General features: G+C 40.7%; 1 protein-coding gene across 1 annotated transcript; it reads left to right on the top strand.

The window, feature by feature from the left end:
* Positions 1–781: 781 nt before the first annotated feature.
* On the top strand, positions 782–18,793 carry ecpas (Ecm29 proteasome adaptor and scaffold). Its single transcript, XM_044115085.1, has 49 exons — positions 782–865; positions 1,538–1,668; positions 2,564–2,680; positions 2,965–3,083; positions 4,152–4,301; positions 4,398–4,575; positions 4,921–5,060; positions 5,213–5,291; positions 5,381–5,500; positions 5,595–5,680; positions 5,771–5,846; positions 6,359–6,408; positions 6,494–6,560; positions 6,641–6,763; positions 7,499–7,602; positions 7,784–7,907; positions 8,013–8,093; positions 8,192–8,408; positions 8,642–8,733; positions 8,843–8,977; positions 9,055–9,223; positions 9,383–9,555; positions 9,630–9,731; positions 9,859–9,982; positions 10,919–11,064; positions 11,160–11,214; positions 11,313–11,427; positions 11,493–11,561; positions 11,644–11,761; positions 11,856–12,023; positions 12,122–12,201; positions 12,290–12,395; positions 12,483–12,530; positions 12,615–12,733; positions 13,520–13,670; positions 14,280–14,345; positions 14,505–14,594; positions 14,688–14,754; positions 14,827–14,918; positions 15,021–15,087; positions 15,801–15,998; positions 16,086–16,297; positions 16,381–16,424; positions 16,762–16,954; positions 17,036–17,192; positions 17,314–17,419; positions 17,510–17,598; positions 17,676–17,747; positions 18,113–18,793. The coding sequence occupies exons 1-49, from the start codon at positions 844–846 to the stop codon at positions 18,250–18,252; spliced, it is 5,547 nt and encodes a 1,848-aa protein (XP_043971020.1). The 5' UTR covers positions 782–843; the 3' UTR covers positions 18,253–18,793.
* Positions 18,794–19,062: the final 269 nt, after the last annotated feature.

Here is a 19,062-nt window from a genome sequence, read left to right on the forward strand (position 1 = left end):
AGAAAAGGCTTTGGACTAAATTGTTACTCGTGTTAGCGACTCTAGCACAAAGTACAGCTGGTCAATCAACCATCGCTGTGTTCAGGGAAGCGCTGATTAATAATCCATAAATAAATATCAAGCCTGGAAACTTGATATCGTAACGGACTGGATGTTTTGTTTTTAACGTAATCTTTGCTCGTCTTGCGGGGCGCAGGCGGTTGCCACGGTAACAAGTGTGCTTAAACTACAAAGAGAGACAGACTAAAAAGGTACGAATGGTTTTGAGTTGATCACCTGTTCGGGTTATTTTACCTTTGTTTACATTTGCTGTGGCTCATTACAGCCGCTGTAGTTTCTAAACGTTGGACCAATTACCCTGTTTGTTTATGATTATACGTCATTCATAACAAACATCAAAAAGAACAAATAGATTTAATAAAATTTTAACAAACAAATGGCTTCTTTACCGTAACAGAGCTCTTTGGTTCCTCTTATCAGTCTGTAGCTTCTCATATTGAGGTCATCAAACCAAATTTCAGATCTACCATAACTGACCGACACCTGCTGGCCTCAGGTTTGCAACCAGCTTGTGACTGAAAAACCAGTAACCTCCTCCCAGATGATGACATGAACTTGTTATTTCCTCTGTCCATTGTAGTAGCTGATATATTGTGAAAATCAGGTAGAAATTATGCACTAATGGAGTCATGTTTACATAGAAACAATGCGCTACGAGGCTTTGCTTGTGAGACTTGCGGTCACGTGGGTCGGTTGTGGGCGGAGCTTGGTAAGGTCCATTGGCACTTCGGAGAAGCGGCAGTCTCTGTCAACTGGGAGGGTCACTGATGACTTAGTGCAAACATGGCTGCCCAGGATGAACTCAGTAAGTTTCTTTCTGCCTTGTTAACGATTCATATCCTCTTAAATGTCCCATTTGTGGTTGCTAAAACAGGTGTGGCGATGTGTTTTTGCCCGCCCTGCTACTAAGGCTGTTTATAAAGTAATGATAACGCCAAATTCAGTTTAAAACTGGGTTGGGAACAGGCTACGTAGCTAGCTGACATGCTAACATCAGGAGGCCGTTTGCCCAGTCATGGTGAAAATAAAACTATTACATCGTCTTCTTATTTATGTCCTCTCACCAATGCCTTACAGTGGAGATTTGCATTTTTGGCATTTCTGAGATTTAGGTTAAGTTATACGGGCGTGTCACTGCTTAGAAAAATATTTGCTGCTTTTATGCTAATTAAAAAAATATATCTATGATGACCTGCTTGGACTGTCTTGTCATTTGTTGCTAACGGCTTAGAAAGCTAAGCCAGGAGAAAGAAGGCATGGCTGGGTTATGTACAGCAGCTGGCAGGTTGAGCTCATCGGCCATAATGGGACAAAATGCGTCTTTCCAGTACGACTTAACATGGTTAATTTATCCCAGAAGGTGTTTGCAGTCACCAATGAGTTAAAGATTCATATTAAAATCGAAAGATATTGTACAGTAGGAGCTGCTGAAATCATGACTTGGTGTGCCGGTGAAGTAAAAGTGTGTTTCGATTAGATCAACTGGAACGTGTGTTCCTTCGCTTGGGCCATGCAGAAACTGATGACCAGCTTCAGGACATCATCTCCAAGTTTCTGCCACCTGTTCTTCTCAAACTCTCCAGTGTTCAGGAGGGGGTGCGAAAGAAGGTGAGTAGTAAAGTAAAAATAACGGTTCAGTGCTCAGCCAGCCAGTTTAGGTGTGTGTGGTTACATTGTGGTAGGTTTGCAGTTGTGCCAGACTCTTTTTATTGTTGCATGATGGACTAACAGAGGTGAGTAGAGTAGGCAGAAATTGTACTTAAGTAAAGGCCACAATTAATCACGGTCTTTTTATGAAGTTTTTTTTCCTTCCTTTTTGTAGACAGTTTGTGAATACAAAGAAGTGTTTATCCAACACTGACATAAAATAATATACAGAAAATTAAACCCTACAAAGTAATCCCATTTAATAAACTTAATTAATCTGGAGCATTATTGTATGTTCTGAAATGAGTCAAGAAAGGTCCCCCATGTTTCTTCCAATTTACCAGTTGAGTGTTGAAGAGAGCATCTAATTCTTTCCAGTTTCAAACATGACATAAGGTCACATAGCCACTGCTTGTGAGTTGGAGGAGCAGCACCCTTCCACCTGGTCAGAACTGTGCGCCTCGCTAAGAGTGAGAAAAAACAATATAGAACACCCGAATTATTCGTATATAGATAAAACCAGCCCAAGTGCTTATAAAAACCACAGTAGAAAAACAACACCCAGCTAGTTTTTAATAGTAAGTTTATGTTTTTTGGTGTCTAAAATGACCCGTTTCAAAAATCTCTGTAATGTCAAGTTACAAATCAGCATCCAATTTGTAACTTGACCGGGGTTTGCTGGGGTCACTTAAAACCACCTTAAAATATATTGAAGTTTGTGATTTAGAGTCACAAAATGTGGAAAAGTTAAAAGTTTGTAGTTTAAAGTTTGCTTTCAGCGGCCTTATGTTTCTTTGCAATATTTATTCATGCATCTGTTTCATGAAACTGCACTAAGAAATATGTCTCTGACTAGGTGATGGAGTTGTTGGTTCACCTCAACAAGAGGATTAAAAGCCGACCAAAGATCCAGCTACCAGTGGAGACACTGCTGGTGCAGTACCAGGACCCTGCAGCTGCTTCTTTTGTTACAGTAAGATATTAGTACAGTGTTTGCCTTGTGAGAGAGGACGCTTACTGTCCATATTTTGTTTAGTCACTCTACAGTTAAGTAAAATATCTTGAGCAAACGTTCAGTCAGTATTAGTTATCAAATGAATGGTAAATGTGTGAGTTGATTTTGTTGTCTTTATTATAAATCAGATTTTTAAAAATTGTGTGTTTTAACTTTGTGTGATCTTTAATTGATTTGGTATTTTGATTGAAACAAAAACAAGTCTGTTTAATTAAAATGAAATTTACTTCATTTTTTGACAGAATTTCACCATCATCTATATTAAAATGGGCTACCCTCGTCTAGAGGTGGCAAAACAATGTGAGCTGGCCCCGACTCTCATCACTGCCATGGAAGGCAAACCACAGCCACAACAGGACAGGTGAGGGGACGCATATTCTCACATACCTATCCATACCTGCCACCTTCTAGACTGCATGCCAATGGTGTACACACTCCGGTTAGAAACCGTAGGTGTTTGAGATGTAAAAAAAGGAGAACATCATAAATTATTTCAGCAAATTTTTTTCTTCATATTTTAGGACTGTGGATTTGTGCACAACATCAAGCTAATACTTTTGATTCAATTTTAGTATTGAGTTTTCTTGAGGACACAATGCCATGAATTTTAGTGAATCTGATTAATCTAAAAGAATGTTCAGTTATCCTTTTTGGGCTTTGCTGACATTTTCATCTGTTTCATAGTTTACAGCAACGCTGTAAATCTCATTGCTAAAACATTCTACATTCTACATTTACCAATTGCACAGTAAAGATTATTCATTGAGGAAAATATGGGACAACTGTGACATTACAAAACTGGATATTTCTTCAAAGTGAATGAAAATGTAATACAAGAATTTATCAGGGAGCTTTTAACCCCACCCCACAAAAAAAAACAAATTACTCAAAACTCAAAAGCAGCAGTGCATGACACTAAAAGAACTCCATATAAACACTGAAACATGGCAGCATTTTACTGTGGTGCAACTTATTTTCTGAAGTGGGTTTCTTTGGCCAAATGAATGAAATCGTGAACTGTTCTATGTGATCAGTGTTGACAACAAACCATCGTATGTCTGATGGGAAGCTGCAGATTCTCGGTGAGTCCAAAACAATTGAAGGTTTTAGAACGGCTTAGCTTTAGTCCAGAACTAAATCTGTCGGGTCAACTGGAGAGGGTTGTGGACAAGCAATGTCCTCACACTGATAGGTTTGGAGAACCTCTGGAAAGTAAAGTCAACAAATATTTTTCTGTCAAAATTGGATGCTGCAGAACTCTGACCAACTATGTCAACACTTATGCAACCAGGTCACCACCACTCACATGTATTTTATACTTTTTCCACTTAGATTTGTTTTCTCAATGGAATTGTTCAGGCGATGTTTAACATTAAATGTTGATGCTTTCATATGGAGCTTCTTCTCCGCTTTCTCTTTGTGTTTTCAGCCTGATGCACCTTCTGATTCCCACTCTTTACCACATGAAGTATCCTGCAGACTCGTCCAAAGGCGTGTCTCCATTCAATTTAACTGAAAGGCCAAAGATGATGCACCTTCTACTGGAGTTCATGCTGGATGTTTTGCTCATGCCTTATGGGTAAGTTGTCAAAATAAAACTTGCGGCTGGAAATGAGTGTTAATCGCGAGGATGAAAGCATTTTGAACTGGAGCATTCTTTCTTCCACATCATCAGGTTTGTGCTGAATGAGTCTCCCACTCGCCCTGCACCGTCCTCTTCCCAGGGAGGTTCCTCGGACGGGGCGGTCACTGGGAGCGGGCAGGGTCTTCCCCAGCCTCCCCCGGGGATGAGTGTCTATGCTGCAAAGAGGGTTATTGGAGAAGCCCAGTGGAACGCCGAGCAGCTAGAGCAGGTACAATAACATCTTCAGATGGTCATTTTTGGTCTGTCTGATCAAATATTTTGTTCTTAGTTGAAACCAGGTATTTGGAATCATATATGAATAAAGATGCCATAGGTTGCTATGATTATTATATAAAAGCATACAGGAGGGAAAATGACAAGCATTTGGAAGGCTACCAGTAATATTTGGCCCAAGTCACACAGTTTAAAGGAAATATTGCCAAATATCAAGATAATCTATCTCAGTTTAGTGTGTTATGGAGATATCAGTCTTTGTCAATTCAGTTTAATCATAGTTTTATCTTGGCCGTTACGTGCAGGTTTCTGTCTAACTCCTTGGTTGTTGCTCCAACAGTGTAAGCTGGGCATAGTGAAGTTCATAGAGGCCAAGCAGGTGCCAGAGGTGGAGACAGTGGTCCACTTGGCGGTGGCTTCAAGCGACACAAGACACAGTGTGGCTACTGCAGCTGATCTGGAGCTGAGGAGCAAACAGAGGTAGAGCTTTTTGTTTTCATGTTAAACGTGTGGAAAGATTGTGAGCGTCTTTAGTTTCTGTTTCCTATTAGGTTCCGTTTGTGAACGACAAGATGGGTCTGTTTACACATTACAAAGCTATTTTCCTAATGTCTATTTATGTTTCGTTCCAGCATCATTGACTGGAACAATCCTCTAATTATCAACAAGATGTTCAAGGTGTATCTGGGAGATGTCCCTCTTAAAACAAAGGTTTGTAATTTACATTTAATTTAAAAGCCAATGAAGGAGATTTTTATTCAAATTCAGATCAAGGTAAAATGTTCACATATTTTCTGCAGGGTGGAAATGTCAAACAAGAGCTGAAACACGATCCAGTGAGCACTAGAGTCAAACTAAAAATCCTGCCACATCTTCTACGCTCCCGGCTGGCAGCAGAGTGCTTCCCAGCAAACATCCAGGTCATACTGACTCTTTTTTTTAGACAATCAGTCGTCAGAATGTCTGTTGCTGCTTTTTGTGCTAATGTCTTTACTGGTTTACTTTGTGCTTCAGGTCGTTTATGATGGTTTGTTTGGGGCCAACACCAACAACAAACTCCTGTCTCTCACCTTACAGTTTGTCCATCACATCTGCATGGTGTAAGAATTCACACTTATTCCTCTGTCCACGAACAGCTTACCCGTGTTTCCCCTCATGAAGAAAGTCTAAATATTTTTTCTATTTTTCAGATGCCCTGACACTAACAAGCCTTTAGGACTAATGCTGCTCAATGGTCTGACCAAACTTATCAACGAATACAAGGAGGTAAATAAGATGCTAATTAAGTTTAAAAATGTTTTAAGACTAATTTAGCCCTGCTCTAACAAACTGTTGAGTCATTTGTTCATTTATTGTAGCAGCACGGAAGCCTGTACAAACCTTTGCCATAATCTGTCACCTCTGCTTTAGATCAAAAGCAGAGGTGACGTCACACTGTGTGTGTGAGAGAGAGAAAAGTTGGTGATATGCAGATCTGCAATGAAGTGAATGTAAAGATTATTTCAAAACACAAACAAAATGATTAAAGCGTTGACATTTTAAGCACCTTGTTTTGTCGTGGTAAGCAAATATCAGTCTGTTTAGACAGACACTTGGAAATTCATTTAGCAGATCAAAATGAATGTTATTCTAAACAAGTGTTTTAATCTTTGCAGACAACTTGATTCAGATTTTGGTCATTATCAAATTTCTTGTTTAATCAAAACCTGCACCTCACTGGTAATTCTTGCAGTCTGATTTATCGTGTTTTCTTTCCCTCACAACGTCTCTCTCTGCAGGATCCTAAGTTATTATGTGTTGCCTACTCTGCCGTCGGAAAGCTCTCAAGGTTACGATAACATCTTATTGGTATTTCAGTTGTGTACGATTTAGAAACAGACCAACCGACACTTGTTTTTTTTTTTCTATTTCAGTCGCATGCCTCAGCTTTTCACAAAGGATATTGCTCTTGTGCAGCAGTTTTTTGAGTCCATGTGTAAGGTTGGTGGAACACATTTTGGAAAAGTTGAAGGTGAACCTACTTTAGTATTCTTCCTTAAACATTGTGTCTGCTTCATCAGGAGGAGCCGGATGTTCGCCTTGCCATTCAGGAAGCTTTGTCAATGATGGTTGGAGCGTATGCCAACCTGCAGGGGGCGCTGCTGAATCTGATGGAAGCCCTGGTGGCTGCATATATTTCAAAGGTAAGTCCACCACATCAAGAAGAAAATTTGATTCTTTGACAACTGCAATGTGTGTTTTGACAACTGAGTTCGTAGGGGTGCTTGAAATCCGTGAAAATGCTTGAATTGCAATTAGGTATTTTAAGTTTTGGAAAGTGATTAATTTCTGTATATAGTCCTAAAAAGTACTTGATATTTCAGCCACACAATTTTGTAACAAAAAGTGCAATCAAATGTTTGATTTACAGCCTAAATTTGGAAAGCTTTATTAACAGTTGAAACCAGATAATTAAAGGTAATAAAAAGATGAGCACATTTTTCTTCTCACTGTCTGAAGTTAAATCAGACCAAACTTCTCTTATTTCAGGTCAGTTATAATTACCGAAATAATTTTTATTTGCTAAATGCCAGACAACTTGGAGAGAGTATTTGTTTGAATTTTTTTCTTCTGACCAGTTATGTGTACAGGATATGTGTGAGAAAGACCTTTCAAAACCTAAAATCTTTCTATATTTCAGTTTACCTTCTCCCTAATGATTTCAGTAATAAATTACATCATATAATAATTAATTGAAACTGTCTTTAGTTCACTGGTATCGTTTTTATCTCCAATGTGTGAAAAAAAACTGTGGTGTGGACAAGTTTGAAAATTTACCTTGAAATGTTTGAATTTTACTGTGGGAACAGTGTACAAACCCTGTGACAAGCTTCGTAAGTAGAAGTAAAAGAAACCCGCTGCTTGTTATTTCACTGCAGCCGGAGGTACAAGTTCGCCAGGTGGCCATGAAGTTTGCCAGCACAGTATTTGCTCCTGACCACGTGCCATCAAGGTACCTGCTGCTGCTGGCTGCTGGAGACCCGTAAGTTGAAAGAAACGCAAAACACTAAAAACTGCAGCAGGGAAAAAAAAAAAAAACTTAGCTGTTTTATGAAACCACTTAACTATTTGTAATGCAGAAAGTGAAATTTAATGGCTTAATTATGATACATGTCTGTAGTGAACGTGGCACTCGGTAACATTTTTTATGCTCTGTGTTTTAGACGAGAGGAAGTGTCTGCAGAGGCCCAAAGGGTGCTGAGGCCTTTTCCCACTAAAAGCTCAGAGAAGGAGGGACCGAAGCCAATGCCGTCCTTTCCCAACATGGTTGCCTACATCCAGGAAAAAGTAGGGCTCAGAGCATCTCACAGACAGCACAGCTGCAAAATAATGTTACCCTTCTAATTCAAGAAATAATGATCCACTCTCTTTACATTCTCGTCATTTTTTTAGGCAGCTCAGAGGATCAAAACCCCTGCAAAATATATTGTTGGGGCCTCCACAATTCCTTTTAACCCATCTGCCTTTGGAGAGGTAAATAATAAACATATTTATTTTATTCGAGGATAAAACCAGATGACTCAGCAAACTATGTAAATGTGTTTTTTGATGGATTTCTTTTGTTTTTCCAGATAATGTTGTACCTGAGGATGTGTCTGGCCCACAGTGCTGGCGCCAGGCCCATGTCTACCCGCTTGTTGGACATGCAGGACGATGCTCCGGCCATCGGTCGCTACGTCCACACCCTGCTCTCAGCTGAACCGCCACTCTCAGCTCCAAAAGGCCTGGAGGGAAACCCTGTACATGTGTACATGGATCTACTGCAGCAGCTGCTCTCTGCTGTGGGAGGTGAGACTTAATCTGCCTTCCTCGGAGGCAGTTTGGGGTATAAACAGGTAGTAAGCGATGGTATTCTCTTTTGTCTGATATATGATTTGTCTAAATAATAGTAGCTGCACTTTCTCTTTCACAGCTTTACTTTGTTCTGTTTTAAGACTAATTCAGTCCTTAATAGAGAAGAAAACATTTTATATTTGTCAATTGTAGTATTCATATGTATCTACATCTAAATTTCCCCACAGGAATCCCAGTCATGTACTGCTTACTGGAAGTAGTGTCTGTGTGTCCAGAAAAACTGGCCCAGAGGTTTGCTGATAAAATAGAGTGGATTAAAGTGAGTTCTATTTTATGTACAGAGTTTTTAAAAATCATTTGGCAAGTTATCTTTAATGCACATTTCACTTTTGTTATCCAAATTAGCTTTAATCATATTCTTCTTTCAGAGTCTGATGAACACCAATAAGGAGGACATGAGGGAACTCGCTGCCCAGCTGTATGCTTTGGTGATCTCCACCATGACTGGCAACGAGCTGCAGACAGCCGTGCAGAATCTGGTCAAAATTACCAAAGACAACCATGTATGTCACACAGTCTTACGGTTATTCGTGTCATAAGCTTGCGGTGCTAATATTTATTTTATGGGTTGAACCTCTAGAGTCCTGAGACTCAGCATGGCGCCATCTTGGCTCTCGGCTACATGGTGGGAAGGAATCTGAGCAGAAAGAAAGCCATCACTTGTGAGTCGACAGAAAACAAGGTAGAAGAGATGAGCATCACTTCCCAAGATGATGACAAGCTAGTTTCCATGGCTACTAAGACAATTGGTATGAACTTTTTTTTTACATAAATCTTTTTTGTGCAGATTTTATTGACTTTTATTGTATGTTTTTGCAACCTCTTTTACAAAAAACAAAGTAAAGTTGTATAATTAGTGAGTGTTTCATAATTTCCCCACTAAAGTGTTTGCATATATTCACATCCAGGTTCTTTCCTGGACAGCGGCAGTGCCATGTTGTCCGTTGCAGCGTGCACAGCTCTAGGAGAAATTGGGCGGAATGGCACCCTGCTGATCCCTGCAGAGGGAGACGGCTTCACCAAACTCTCCGTCACGGAAAACCTGCTGGCTCGCATCACGTCTGGCAAAGAGAGCGCAAAAGTAAGCTGTGACTCTTAATGGCTCTGATTTGCTGTGCTGTAGCTCTGATTGATTTTATCCGCATCGTTTTCAAGATGAAGGAGCGATCCATTACAACCTTGGGTTATCTGCCAGTGGGAGACCCAGACTTTCCACACCAGAAGAAGCTGCTGCAGGGCCTCATGGATTCGGTGGAGGTATAAAACTGGATTTTTTATTTTTTTTACTTTTTCTTGAAATGATTTTAGAAGTATTCAAATTATTCTGCTGTGAAACTGCCACATACTAGTAACAATCCTTCTCTGCTTCCTTTCTACCTTCCAGGCCAAGCAGTTGGAGCTACAGTTCACAGTTGGAGAGGCCATTACCAGCGCTGCTATAGGAACCAGTTCTGGAGCCGCCAGAGATCCATGGACCTGCACTGAGGACCAGTACAGCCCGCCACACAGTGAGTCTCTACAGGTTCTATCCTTGCTGGTGTGAAATAGATCTGAATTTTAGTCACTAATGGATGAAGTCATTTCACAAATTCCCACAAAGATTACTTAAAATATATATTTTTTACAAATAAATAAAAAATAAAAGGGAGAGAAACATCCCGGACTGAGCAATCTCTATATCCAGACAACCAGTGAGATCTCTCTGAATGGTGATCAGTAGCTTAAATAATGGATATTATCTGTCCAGTAAGTGGAAGTGAGGCAGGGCCAGTTCATCATTCCTATAAGTATCACATCATTGACATTTGACAAAAGAGTTATCCCAATACCATAAAAAGTGATCAAACTAGATTTAAAAAAGGGAGTCAGAATACAAAGTAATACATTTGTAATAATAGAAATGACATGTTGAAATGACAAAAAATATTAAAAGTTTGACAAACTTTTACAGTCATTACAAATCTGATTGGCTGTCAAGGCCAAATAGTTTGTCCGATCATTTAAGCACATGGAATATGTTTAAATTGTATAATATACTTAAATTGACAGTATAATTGAACTGGTGACAGACAGTGCTGTCGCCAGTTCAATTACAGACAAGTATAGACTGCCTGCGAGAGACTGGCGACCTGTCCAGGGTGTACCCTGCCTCTCGCCTGGAACGTTAGCTGGAAATAGGCACCATCACCCCTCCTGACCCCTCCCAGGGACAAGGGTGTACAGAAAATGAATGGATGGATAGTTAAATTGTTTAAATGTATGTAATTTAAGCAATTTATGCAAGATGTACATGCATATGAATACAGCCACTGAAAAATGTAAAATTTAGTAAATTGCATGATATACAAACTATAACATAGATCTAGCTTATGTGTGTTTACCTGTTTTAATGTAATTCTTGAACGCCTCTTATTTTTTCTCTTTCCTCCATTTTCTTCCATCAGATGTTAAAAACAACGATGTGGTTCCCTGGGTCCTCAACTCCATCCTGTCCAGGTACATTCCCAGCCAGAACCCTCATGTGCGGCAGGCGGCCTGCATCTGGCTGCTCTCCCTGGTCAAAAAACTCAGCCAGCACAAGGAAATTACTGTACGTACATAACCCACCTGTAGGATTACTGTCTTTATTTATAACTTGAGAACAAGCTTTAAAAATAATTTTCCCGTCTTCCTCTGCTGCTGCAGTCTCATTTGAAAGAGATTCAAATAGCCTTCATCTCCGTTCTCTCGGATCCGGATGGTAAGACAAGATGGCTGAGCTGAGCTTCGTAGCATTACACATCTTTCAGCTTCTCTCATTTCCACTTCCTCATCCATTCTTTTTTCCTTTCTCTTCAGAGCTCAGTCAGGATGTGGCATCAAAAGGCCTGGGGCTCGTTTATGAGATGGGTGACGAGGCTGATCAGCAGGAACTGGTGTCTACACTGGTGGAAACACTCATGACTGGAAAAAGGTAAGCTGCTGGCTGAACTAAGCAGTAAATTGAGAGTTTGTATGATTATTTATTCTTGTAAACAGGGTGAAACATGCAGTCTCAGAGGATACCGAGGTGTTTCAGGGCGAGGATTTGGGAAAAACGCCTGATGGGTGAGTTTTGTTACAAATAGTCAATTTGGAATTAGTTTGAGTTACAACCAATAGTAAAACAAGTTATGTAATTTTCTTCCAGTCAGAGCTTGTCGACATATAAGGAGCTCTGCTCACTGGCCAGCGACCTGAACCAACCAGATCTGGTCTATAAGTTCATGAACCTGGCAAACCACCACGCCATGTGGAACTCACGCAAGGTAACACACTAAGGCTTACTCTTTTTTTGCCTCCACTATTTTTGCCAGGTTTTCTTCTCCTCCCTGACCTAAAACAACGTTCTGTTTCTTCCAGGGAGCAGCTTTTGGTTTCCACATGATCGCTACCAAAGCTGGGGAGCAGCTGGCTCCATTCTTGCCACAGTTAGTGCCTCGTTTGTACCGCTACCAGTTTGATCCAAACCTGAGCATTCGCCAGGCTATGACCAGCATCTGGGATGCCTTAGTTACCGATAAAACCCTGGTAAGGCTCCGTAGATCAACGGAAACATTGGCAAGAGACAGAGTGACGTGAAAGTGGGTGGGAAGGACCGTCAGAAATAATTGTTTCTTTTTGCGCAGGTGGACAAATACTTGAAGGAAATCCTGCAGGATGTCATCTCTAACCTGACCAACAACACCTGGAGAGTGCGTGAGTCAAGGTAGATTGGACCGGCCTCTCACTTACACCTGTAGAGCGTTTATCTTCTCCAAGACGGGTTAAAGTGAATTGATGGATTTGTCTTGCAGCTGCCTGGCCCTCAACGACTTGATCCGTGGCCGTCAGGCCGATGACCTCATCGATCACCTGGCAGAGATGTGGGAGACGTTGTTCAGAGTCCTGGATGACATCAAGGTCAGACGAAAATAATCTGAAATAAATCCCAAAGTGGTTCATGATTTAATCTCTTTCTGAACTTTTAATGTTTTTTTTTTCTTTTAGGAGTCTGTGCGAAAGGCTGCAGATTTAGCACTGAAAACACTCAGTAAGGTAATGTTATGTCAGTGCATTGGACTGCGTGTAAGTTTCTATTTCACTATGTAAGTATTTCAGCATCTTTAATTTTATGTGCAGGTGTGTGTTCGTATGTGTGAGTCTACTGGCTCTGCAGCCCAGAAAACTGTGGCCATGATGTTACCCACTCTGCTGGAAAAAGGCATCGTTAGCAACGTCTCCGAGGTTCGCTCTCTCAGGTAAATCTGGTTGCTTGTGCAACATAAATATTGATTTATATCAAACTAAGATGTCTTAAGACTCTTTCTCAGCTGATTCTGAAAGGTGAACAGAGAATCCAGTATACTGTAAAAGTAATTGCTCATCTGCATTAACACACACGGTCATGTGATATTTTCCATTCTTAATCCATACGGAAAGTCGCCTGTTTACTCTTTATAGCTTTACCATCTTCAACTCTTCAGAAATAAGAAGAGTGCTTTCCTTTAGTTTCAGGTGTGGGTTTTAATGGACTTTTTGATCATTCTTCTTGAAACATGTTTCTTGGGGTCAGACACTGATGTTGGATGAGAAGGTTGGCTCTCAGGTCTGATTCATCCCCAAAGGTGTTCTGTCAGGTTGAGATCAGGGCTCTGCAGGCCTTTCAGCTTCTTCACACCAGACTAGTTCATGCATGCCTATTGATTTGTTTTGTGCACTGGTGCACATTCATGTTAGAACAGGAAGGAGCTTTCACCAAACTGTTCCCATAAAGTTGGGAGCATAAAACGTAATATGTCATGTTGAGAGTTTTTTTCACTGAAACTAAAAGGACTGAAATTCTGAAAGCAGCCCCTAACACCGTCCCGCATCCCCTTGAATTCAATTATTTGGAGCCTATTTACCCCTTGTTGTCTTGGAAAGGACAAAAAATATTACAAAATGTCAGTTTAGATTTTTTAAAATTCTGTTTGAGTGCATTTGTTAATTTTTTTTCTGCACAGTGTAGAAATGTATAACTGTTTTGTCAACCTTTCTCTCTCTAGTATTCAGACCCTGGTGAAGATCAGTAAGACTGCTGGCGCCCGATTAAAGCCTCACGCTGCTCGGCTGATTCCAGCTCTGCTGGAAGCCCTCAGCACCCTGGAGCCTCAAGTCCTCAACTACCTCAGCCTCAGAGCCACTGAGCAGGAAAAGGTAGACATCTTTCAGCTCACTTGCAAGTCCTACAGAAGTTGCATTTGATAGTACAGGGTGTTGGCGCTATCTTAAATAGTCCAGATATCATCTATCTGAAATTAAGGCCTTAAAATGTATCAAATTCATTTAAAAAAAAATTAAGTTGGCCTTATATATGTCAATTTGTTTTGTGTCAGCACTACGTAATCTTGTATTTATTTTTTTCTCGTGGGACTTTTCTTTTAGGCAAACATTTAAGTCACCTGTAAACATATTCACTGCGTTTTGTGACTAAAGGCGGTCCGCGCTACCACTAACTAGCTGCTGACATGCCATAGCTGGCTAGCCTTTTTGCATCTATCATGAGTAAAGTGTAAATTTAACCCCTGTTGGCTGGAAGACACTCGTTTTCGCCATTGGCTCACTTCTGTTGCCAACCTGTACGATGTTGCATTTATTCTGTGGTAAAAAGCTTGTCACTATTACTCTATAGCGCATGCTATTTTTGAAACATTTCTGTCGTGATACAGGTCTTAAATTTAATTAATGGTCTTAAAAAGTCATAAAGGCATGCTGAGGAAATCTGCAAAGGCCCTGTTATGAGATGTGTTTGCTCTTTCTCTGCAGAGTGCCATGGATGCTGCAAGGCTCAGTGCTGCCAAGTCTTCTCCAATGATGGAGACTGTTAACATGGTAAAACAAAAATAAATGCTCACACAATAATCCCAATTAATTCATTGTAGTCTTCCAACCCAAATTTTGGGATTTCTTAGTTAGCTGTGAGGTTTCTGCATTTACTAGCAGCTGCACATTTCACTCAGGCGAAGCTTCTGAATGTGTATCTTCTTTCAGTGTCTGCAACATCTGGATGTTTCTGTGCTGGGAGAGCTGGTTCCCAGACTCTGTGAGCTGCTGAAGAGCGGAGTGGGCCTGGGCACAAAGGTAGAACCGACTCCTATAGTCACACATCCATCAGTGATTCTCCACCACACAGAATCACATCAGTTGTATTAATGATTGTTGTTCTCGGTTTAGGGAGGCTGCGCCAGTGTAATTGTGTCCCTGACGGTACAGTGTCCTCAGGACCTAACCCCATACTCAGGTACAACACAACACTCCATCTGACTCGGTTAACGACTCAAGAAGAAACAAACTAATCAGATTTTATCCGCAGGTAAACTGATGAGTGCCTTGCTCAATGGCATTCATGACAGAAGCACAGTTGTACAGAAAGCCTTTGCCTTTGCTTTGGGACACCTTGTTAGGGTGAGCACCTCTCTTAACATGAAGTCCTTGGAGGATTTTTAAACCCTGGATTTGTCTGTTTATCACAGACTTTAACATGATGACATTTATTATCATTTTTAGTCAGCAAAGGACAGCAGCGTAGAAAAACTACTACTGAAGCTCAGCAACTGGTACTTGGAGAAGGAAGGTGAGTCTTACTTTGAAATTTATTACTTTTAGTCGAGCAATAAAATGTGACGATGTTCTTTGCAAAAGTATTTATAACCTTTAAGTTTTTCCCATTGTATGACTTTAAAACTACAAACTCGAGTGTATTTTATCAGAATCTTACAAAACGGTGCATAGATGTGTAGCGTTTGAAAAACTACAGATTTTTTACTTTTTTACAGTTTTTGCATTCAAGTTTAAATCTATAAAGTATGGGATGCATTTATATTTGCCTCCCTTCTTTCCTAAGACCCCTTCATACAATGGAGTGCTCCCCATTGTCTTGAGTAGTCCCCTTCTTTCTACATAGGGACTGTGTCTAAATTATTCTGATGTAAATCCAGCTGTTTTGTGAAGTTTGTTGGAGATTGTGAGTGGACAAATATACTTTTCTACTTTTTCAGAGGATAAAAAGGGGTGTGTTCACCATTTAAAGTTTGTGTGTAAAGAAATAAGTTTTGTTAAATATTTTAAAAATATTTATTTTTTTAAATGGTCTAGTCAAAGTAAAGGCCTACATTAAATTGAGAATCTAAATACAAGTCATTGCCACACAATTTTAGACTTTTGTGCTGCTCCCAGTAAAATACATAGAAATTTGAAGATGAAAATGCTAGCCTTGTGATTTTGTTTTTCTCCTGCCTTGACTCCCTCTTAAATAAAATGTTTTCACTCCGTTTCCCCTGCTTCCAGAGCCTGTTTACAAGTCCTCGTGTGCGCTAACGGTGCACGCCATCAGCCACTACAGTCCAGATGTGCTGAAGGCCCACGCGGGCGTGGCCCTGCCCCTGGCCTTCCTGGGCATGCATCAGGCGCCGGGTCCTGATGAGGAGAAAGGAGAGAGTCACGATGCCACTTTGTGGTCGGAGGTGTGGCAGGAGAACGTTCCAGGTGGGGAATACCGGTGCTACGAAACGGAAAGGATCGTTTCCCAGGAATAAAAGGTCTTTCATTTTTGATACTTTTCTATGACTTCAGGAAGCTTCGGGGGCATCAGGCTCTACATGACAGAGCTGATCACTGTCACCCAAAAGGCCCTGCAGTCTCAGTCCTGGAAAATGAAGGCTCAGGGTGCAGCTGCCATGGCAACTGTTGCCAAGGAACAGACGGGATCATTGGTGGCACCGCACCTCGGTTTGGTGCTGACAGCCTTGATGCAGGGACTCTCTGGGCGAACTTGGGCTGGCAAGGTGTGTGTTGCTCCTGTTGTTTAAGAAAGGCTGGAAATAAAACACAACACTGAATTCAGATTTGGTGTTTTGGTTTTGTATAGGAGGAGCTGTTGAAAGCCATCGGGTCAGTGGTGTCCAAGTGCAGGTCAGTCATCTTGCAGAACGTCTTCCTGCTTGCCAGCGTTCCTGTGCAGATCTGGATGAATATGATTTAACTTTGACATCAAGATTTTCAAGCGTGGGGGGAAAAAAATTAGTGATTTTATAGTTTCAGACTTTAATTTGCCGGCAGCTTGTTTGTCCAGCTGTCCGTTCAGTCATCATCCAGTTTGTTCTTTCAGGTTCCATACTTAAAAACTTTATCAAATATATGTAATGAACACTGGGCTTTAATGGTAAACAGTGAAAATTTATTTCACATTTTAGTTGTGAAATAATTTTCATTTATTACTTCTTGTTGACATTATCTCTTTGGTTTTTAGCGCGGAGCTGCAAAAGCCATGCAGTGGGCAGCCCAGCATCCCAGAGGTCCTGGATGTCGTGTTTAAAGAATGCCGCAAGGAGAATCTGGTTTACAAAATGGCTGCTCTGCGCTGTGCCGCAGATGTTCTCCACAGCAGCCAGGAAGACCGCTTCACTGACATGGCTGAGATCCTTTTCCCTCTGATCAAGAAGGTTTGCTTCTACGTTTTCTGTTTGGCTAGTTTTGTAAAGACTTGCCTTGAGAAGAAGCCTAATCTCTTGTTTTTATGACAGAGCTGTCCAGAGAGCAGTGGCGCCTCTCCCAGGTCAATGGATGATGATGATGACGATGATGATAAAGATGTGAAAGATAAGGAGCTGCACACTGAAGCTATACTCTGTGCTTTTGAGACACTTGGGAAGACCTGGCCCAGAAACCCACAAACTCAAGGTGAATTCTATTGGTTTAGTAGCAGATGTGTTTATCCACATCGGTCCTTCATCATATCCGTTCTCATCAATCTGAACCGAAGATAAAGACTCGTCTCTTTGTTGTGCATGTTTGTGTGCAGCAAGTTTCCAGACAGATTTGTGCACTCTGATGTGTGGGAAGCTTAAGCTGAGCACATGGAAGGTGCAGTTGGCTGTTCTTCAGGCCATGAAGGCGTATTTTCAGGGGTGAGGACCACTTAAACACAAACTGGACACGCTGGATTTGGGAAGTCTTCCACAATTTGAGTTATTTCTTCTTCTTTTTTTTCTTTGTAGCTTGTTGCTGCTTGAGAAGGGTAATGAAGACACGAATGCACTATCACAGATCCTCACTGAGGCCTGCACTGCTCTCACTTATGCTTTAGGTAAGGAGGTCATTCAAAATCAAATGGCTTTAATTGAAAGTCTTATGTCTTCACACACTGTTTAATTTTCTCTACAGAAAATAAAAGCTACTCCTCTGTGAGGACAGAGGCTTTGTCTGTGGTGGATCTGATCGTTAAGAGAACAGGAGGTAGGCTTTTATTGATTCTGCTTTTCGTAATGTTGAGCATACATTATGTTCAAGCCTCAATAATGTTTCCAAATTTAGGTCTACATTATTTAACCTTCTTGGAAAATGAATTTCGGTATGCTCCTGTTGATTGGCTTGAAAATGGGTCATTTATTTATCCATTACCCAGCTTACCCTACTTTTTCTGGCATCGTAGATTCAAACAAAAAAGAACAGATGAAATTCTGTCTTTATATCTCTAGGTTTTTATTCTCAGACTTCAGATTTGCTTCTCTGTCTCTCTCCAAATGCATGGAATTTATGTGAAACCTTAACCTCTTACTCTGCAGCTGATTTGTAACACATTTTTGTGTGGATATTACCAGAGAGTGAGCAGTGGGACTGTATGCCTGTAAGGAGCCGGGAGCAGCTGCAGCGCTCCCTGTCGACGCTGCAGTCCGACAGCCGGCCTGATCTGAGGGACAAGGCGCAGGAGCTGCGCAGACGCATCCAAAGCCAGCCCTGAGCGAGCGCGGAGAAACTGACCTGCCCATTAACATGTTAATCAGCAACGCAAACCATCCATTAGCACATATCTATCTGATTGAACTCTGTAATACATCTGTGTTGTTTTAATTTACTCCAAGGATCCATATAGTCTGTGACGGTGCTCTGGGTGAACATGTCAAGGTGCAAGGTACAGGTTAGTGTGTGAAGTTTGTGTAACTGGGCCGTGAGACGACGAGAAATGCTTTATAAGCCAGTGTGTTGATTTCGTGGACGCTGTATAGTTCTAGCCCCAAAATGGGGATTTTACTACTGTTGTGAGTTTGTCTTAATAATGAATTTACTTCTCTAAACATCAGCAATAGGAATACTGACAAGACTTCACTGCTGTTAAATTGTGAAGAATTGCGTTTTTCATAAAGTGCTGAAAATATGTGCCAGATGACTGAGATGTCAACCTGATTTAAAGCCTGAAAATAAGAGTGAGCCTGCTGTTGACTATAAACGATGCTGTGGTTGTTTCAGTTTATCCTTCATGAAATAAAACTTTGGACCACTGACCTGGTTTTGAAGCTTCTCATTTACTCTGCAAGTCTATGGCAGGCAATTTTAACATTAAATTGTCCACATGTAATAACTTTCTAGATGTCTGAATATTGAATAACTGAAATAAATTGACTCATCAAAATGTAGTTGACGATGGGTTGAATTAGAATGTGAATGCAGTCATTCAGGATAGCCAAAATCTATTGTCTAATCAAAAATAATTTTCATATCTAGAATTACAGATGAAACATTTTTATATTAAAATGGCCTGCCATTAGTCAGT

Source organism: Gambusia affinis, linkage group LG04 (genome assembly GCF_019740435.1).
Source record: "Gambusia affinis linkage group LG04, SWU_Gaff_1.0, whole genome shotgun sequence".
Taxonomy (NCBI): Eukaryota; Metazoa; Chordata; class Actinopteri; order Cyprinodontiformes; family Poeciliidae; genus Gambusia; species Gambusia affinis.

What these genes read in the sequence shown, in the direction of transcription:
- ecpas (XM_044115085.1), top strand. Translation starts at nt 844, where the DNA reads ATGGCTGCCCAGGATGAACTCA. An exon ending in CTTTGGGACACCTTGTTAGG is followed by an intron (nt 14,919 to 15,020) that starts GTGAGCACCTCT and finishes TATCATTTTTAG; the next exon opens with TCAGCAAAGGACAGCAGCGT. An exon ending in CTGGTACTTGGAGAAGGAAG is followed by an intron (nt 15,088 to 15,800) that starts GTGAGTCTTACT and finishes CCCTGCTTCCAG; the next exon opens with AGCCTGTTTACAAGTCCTCG.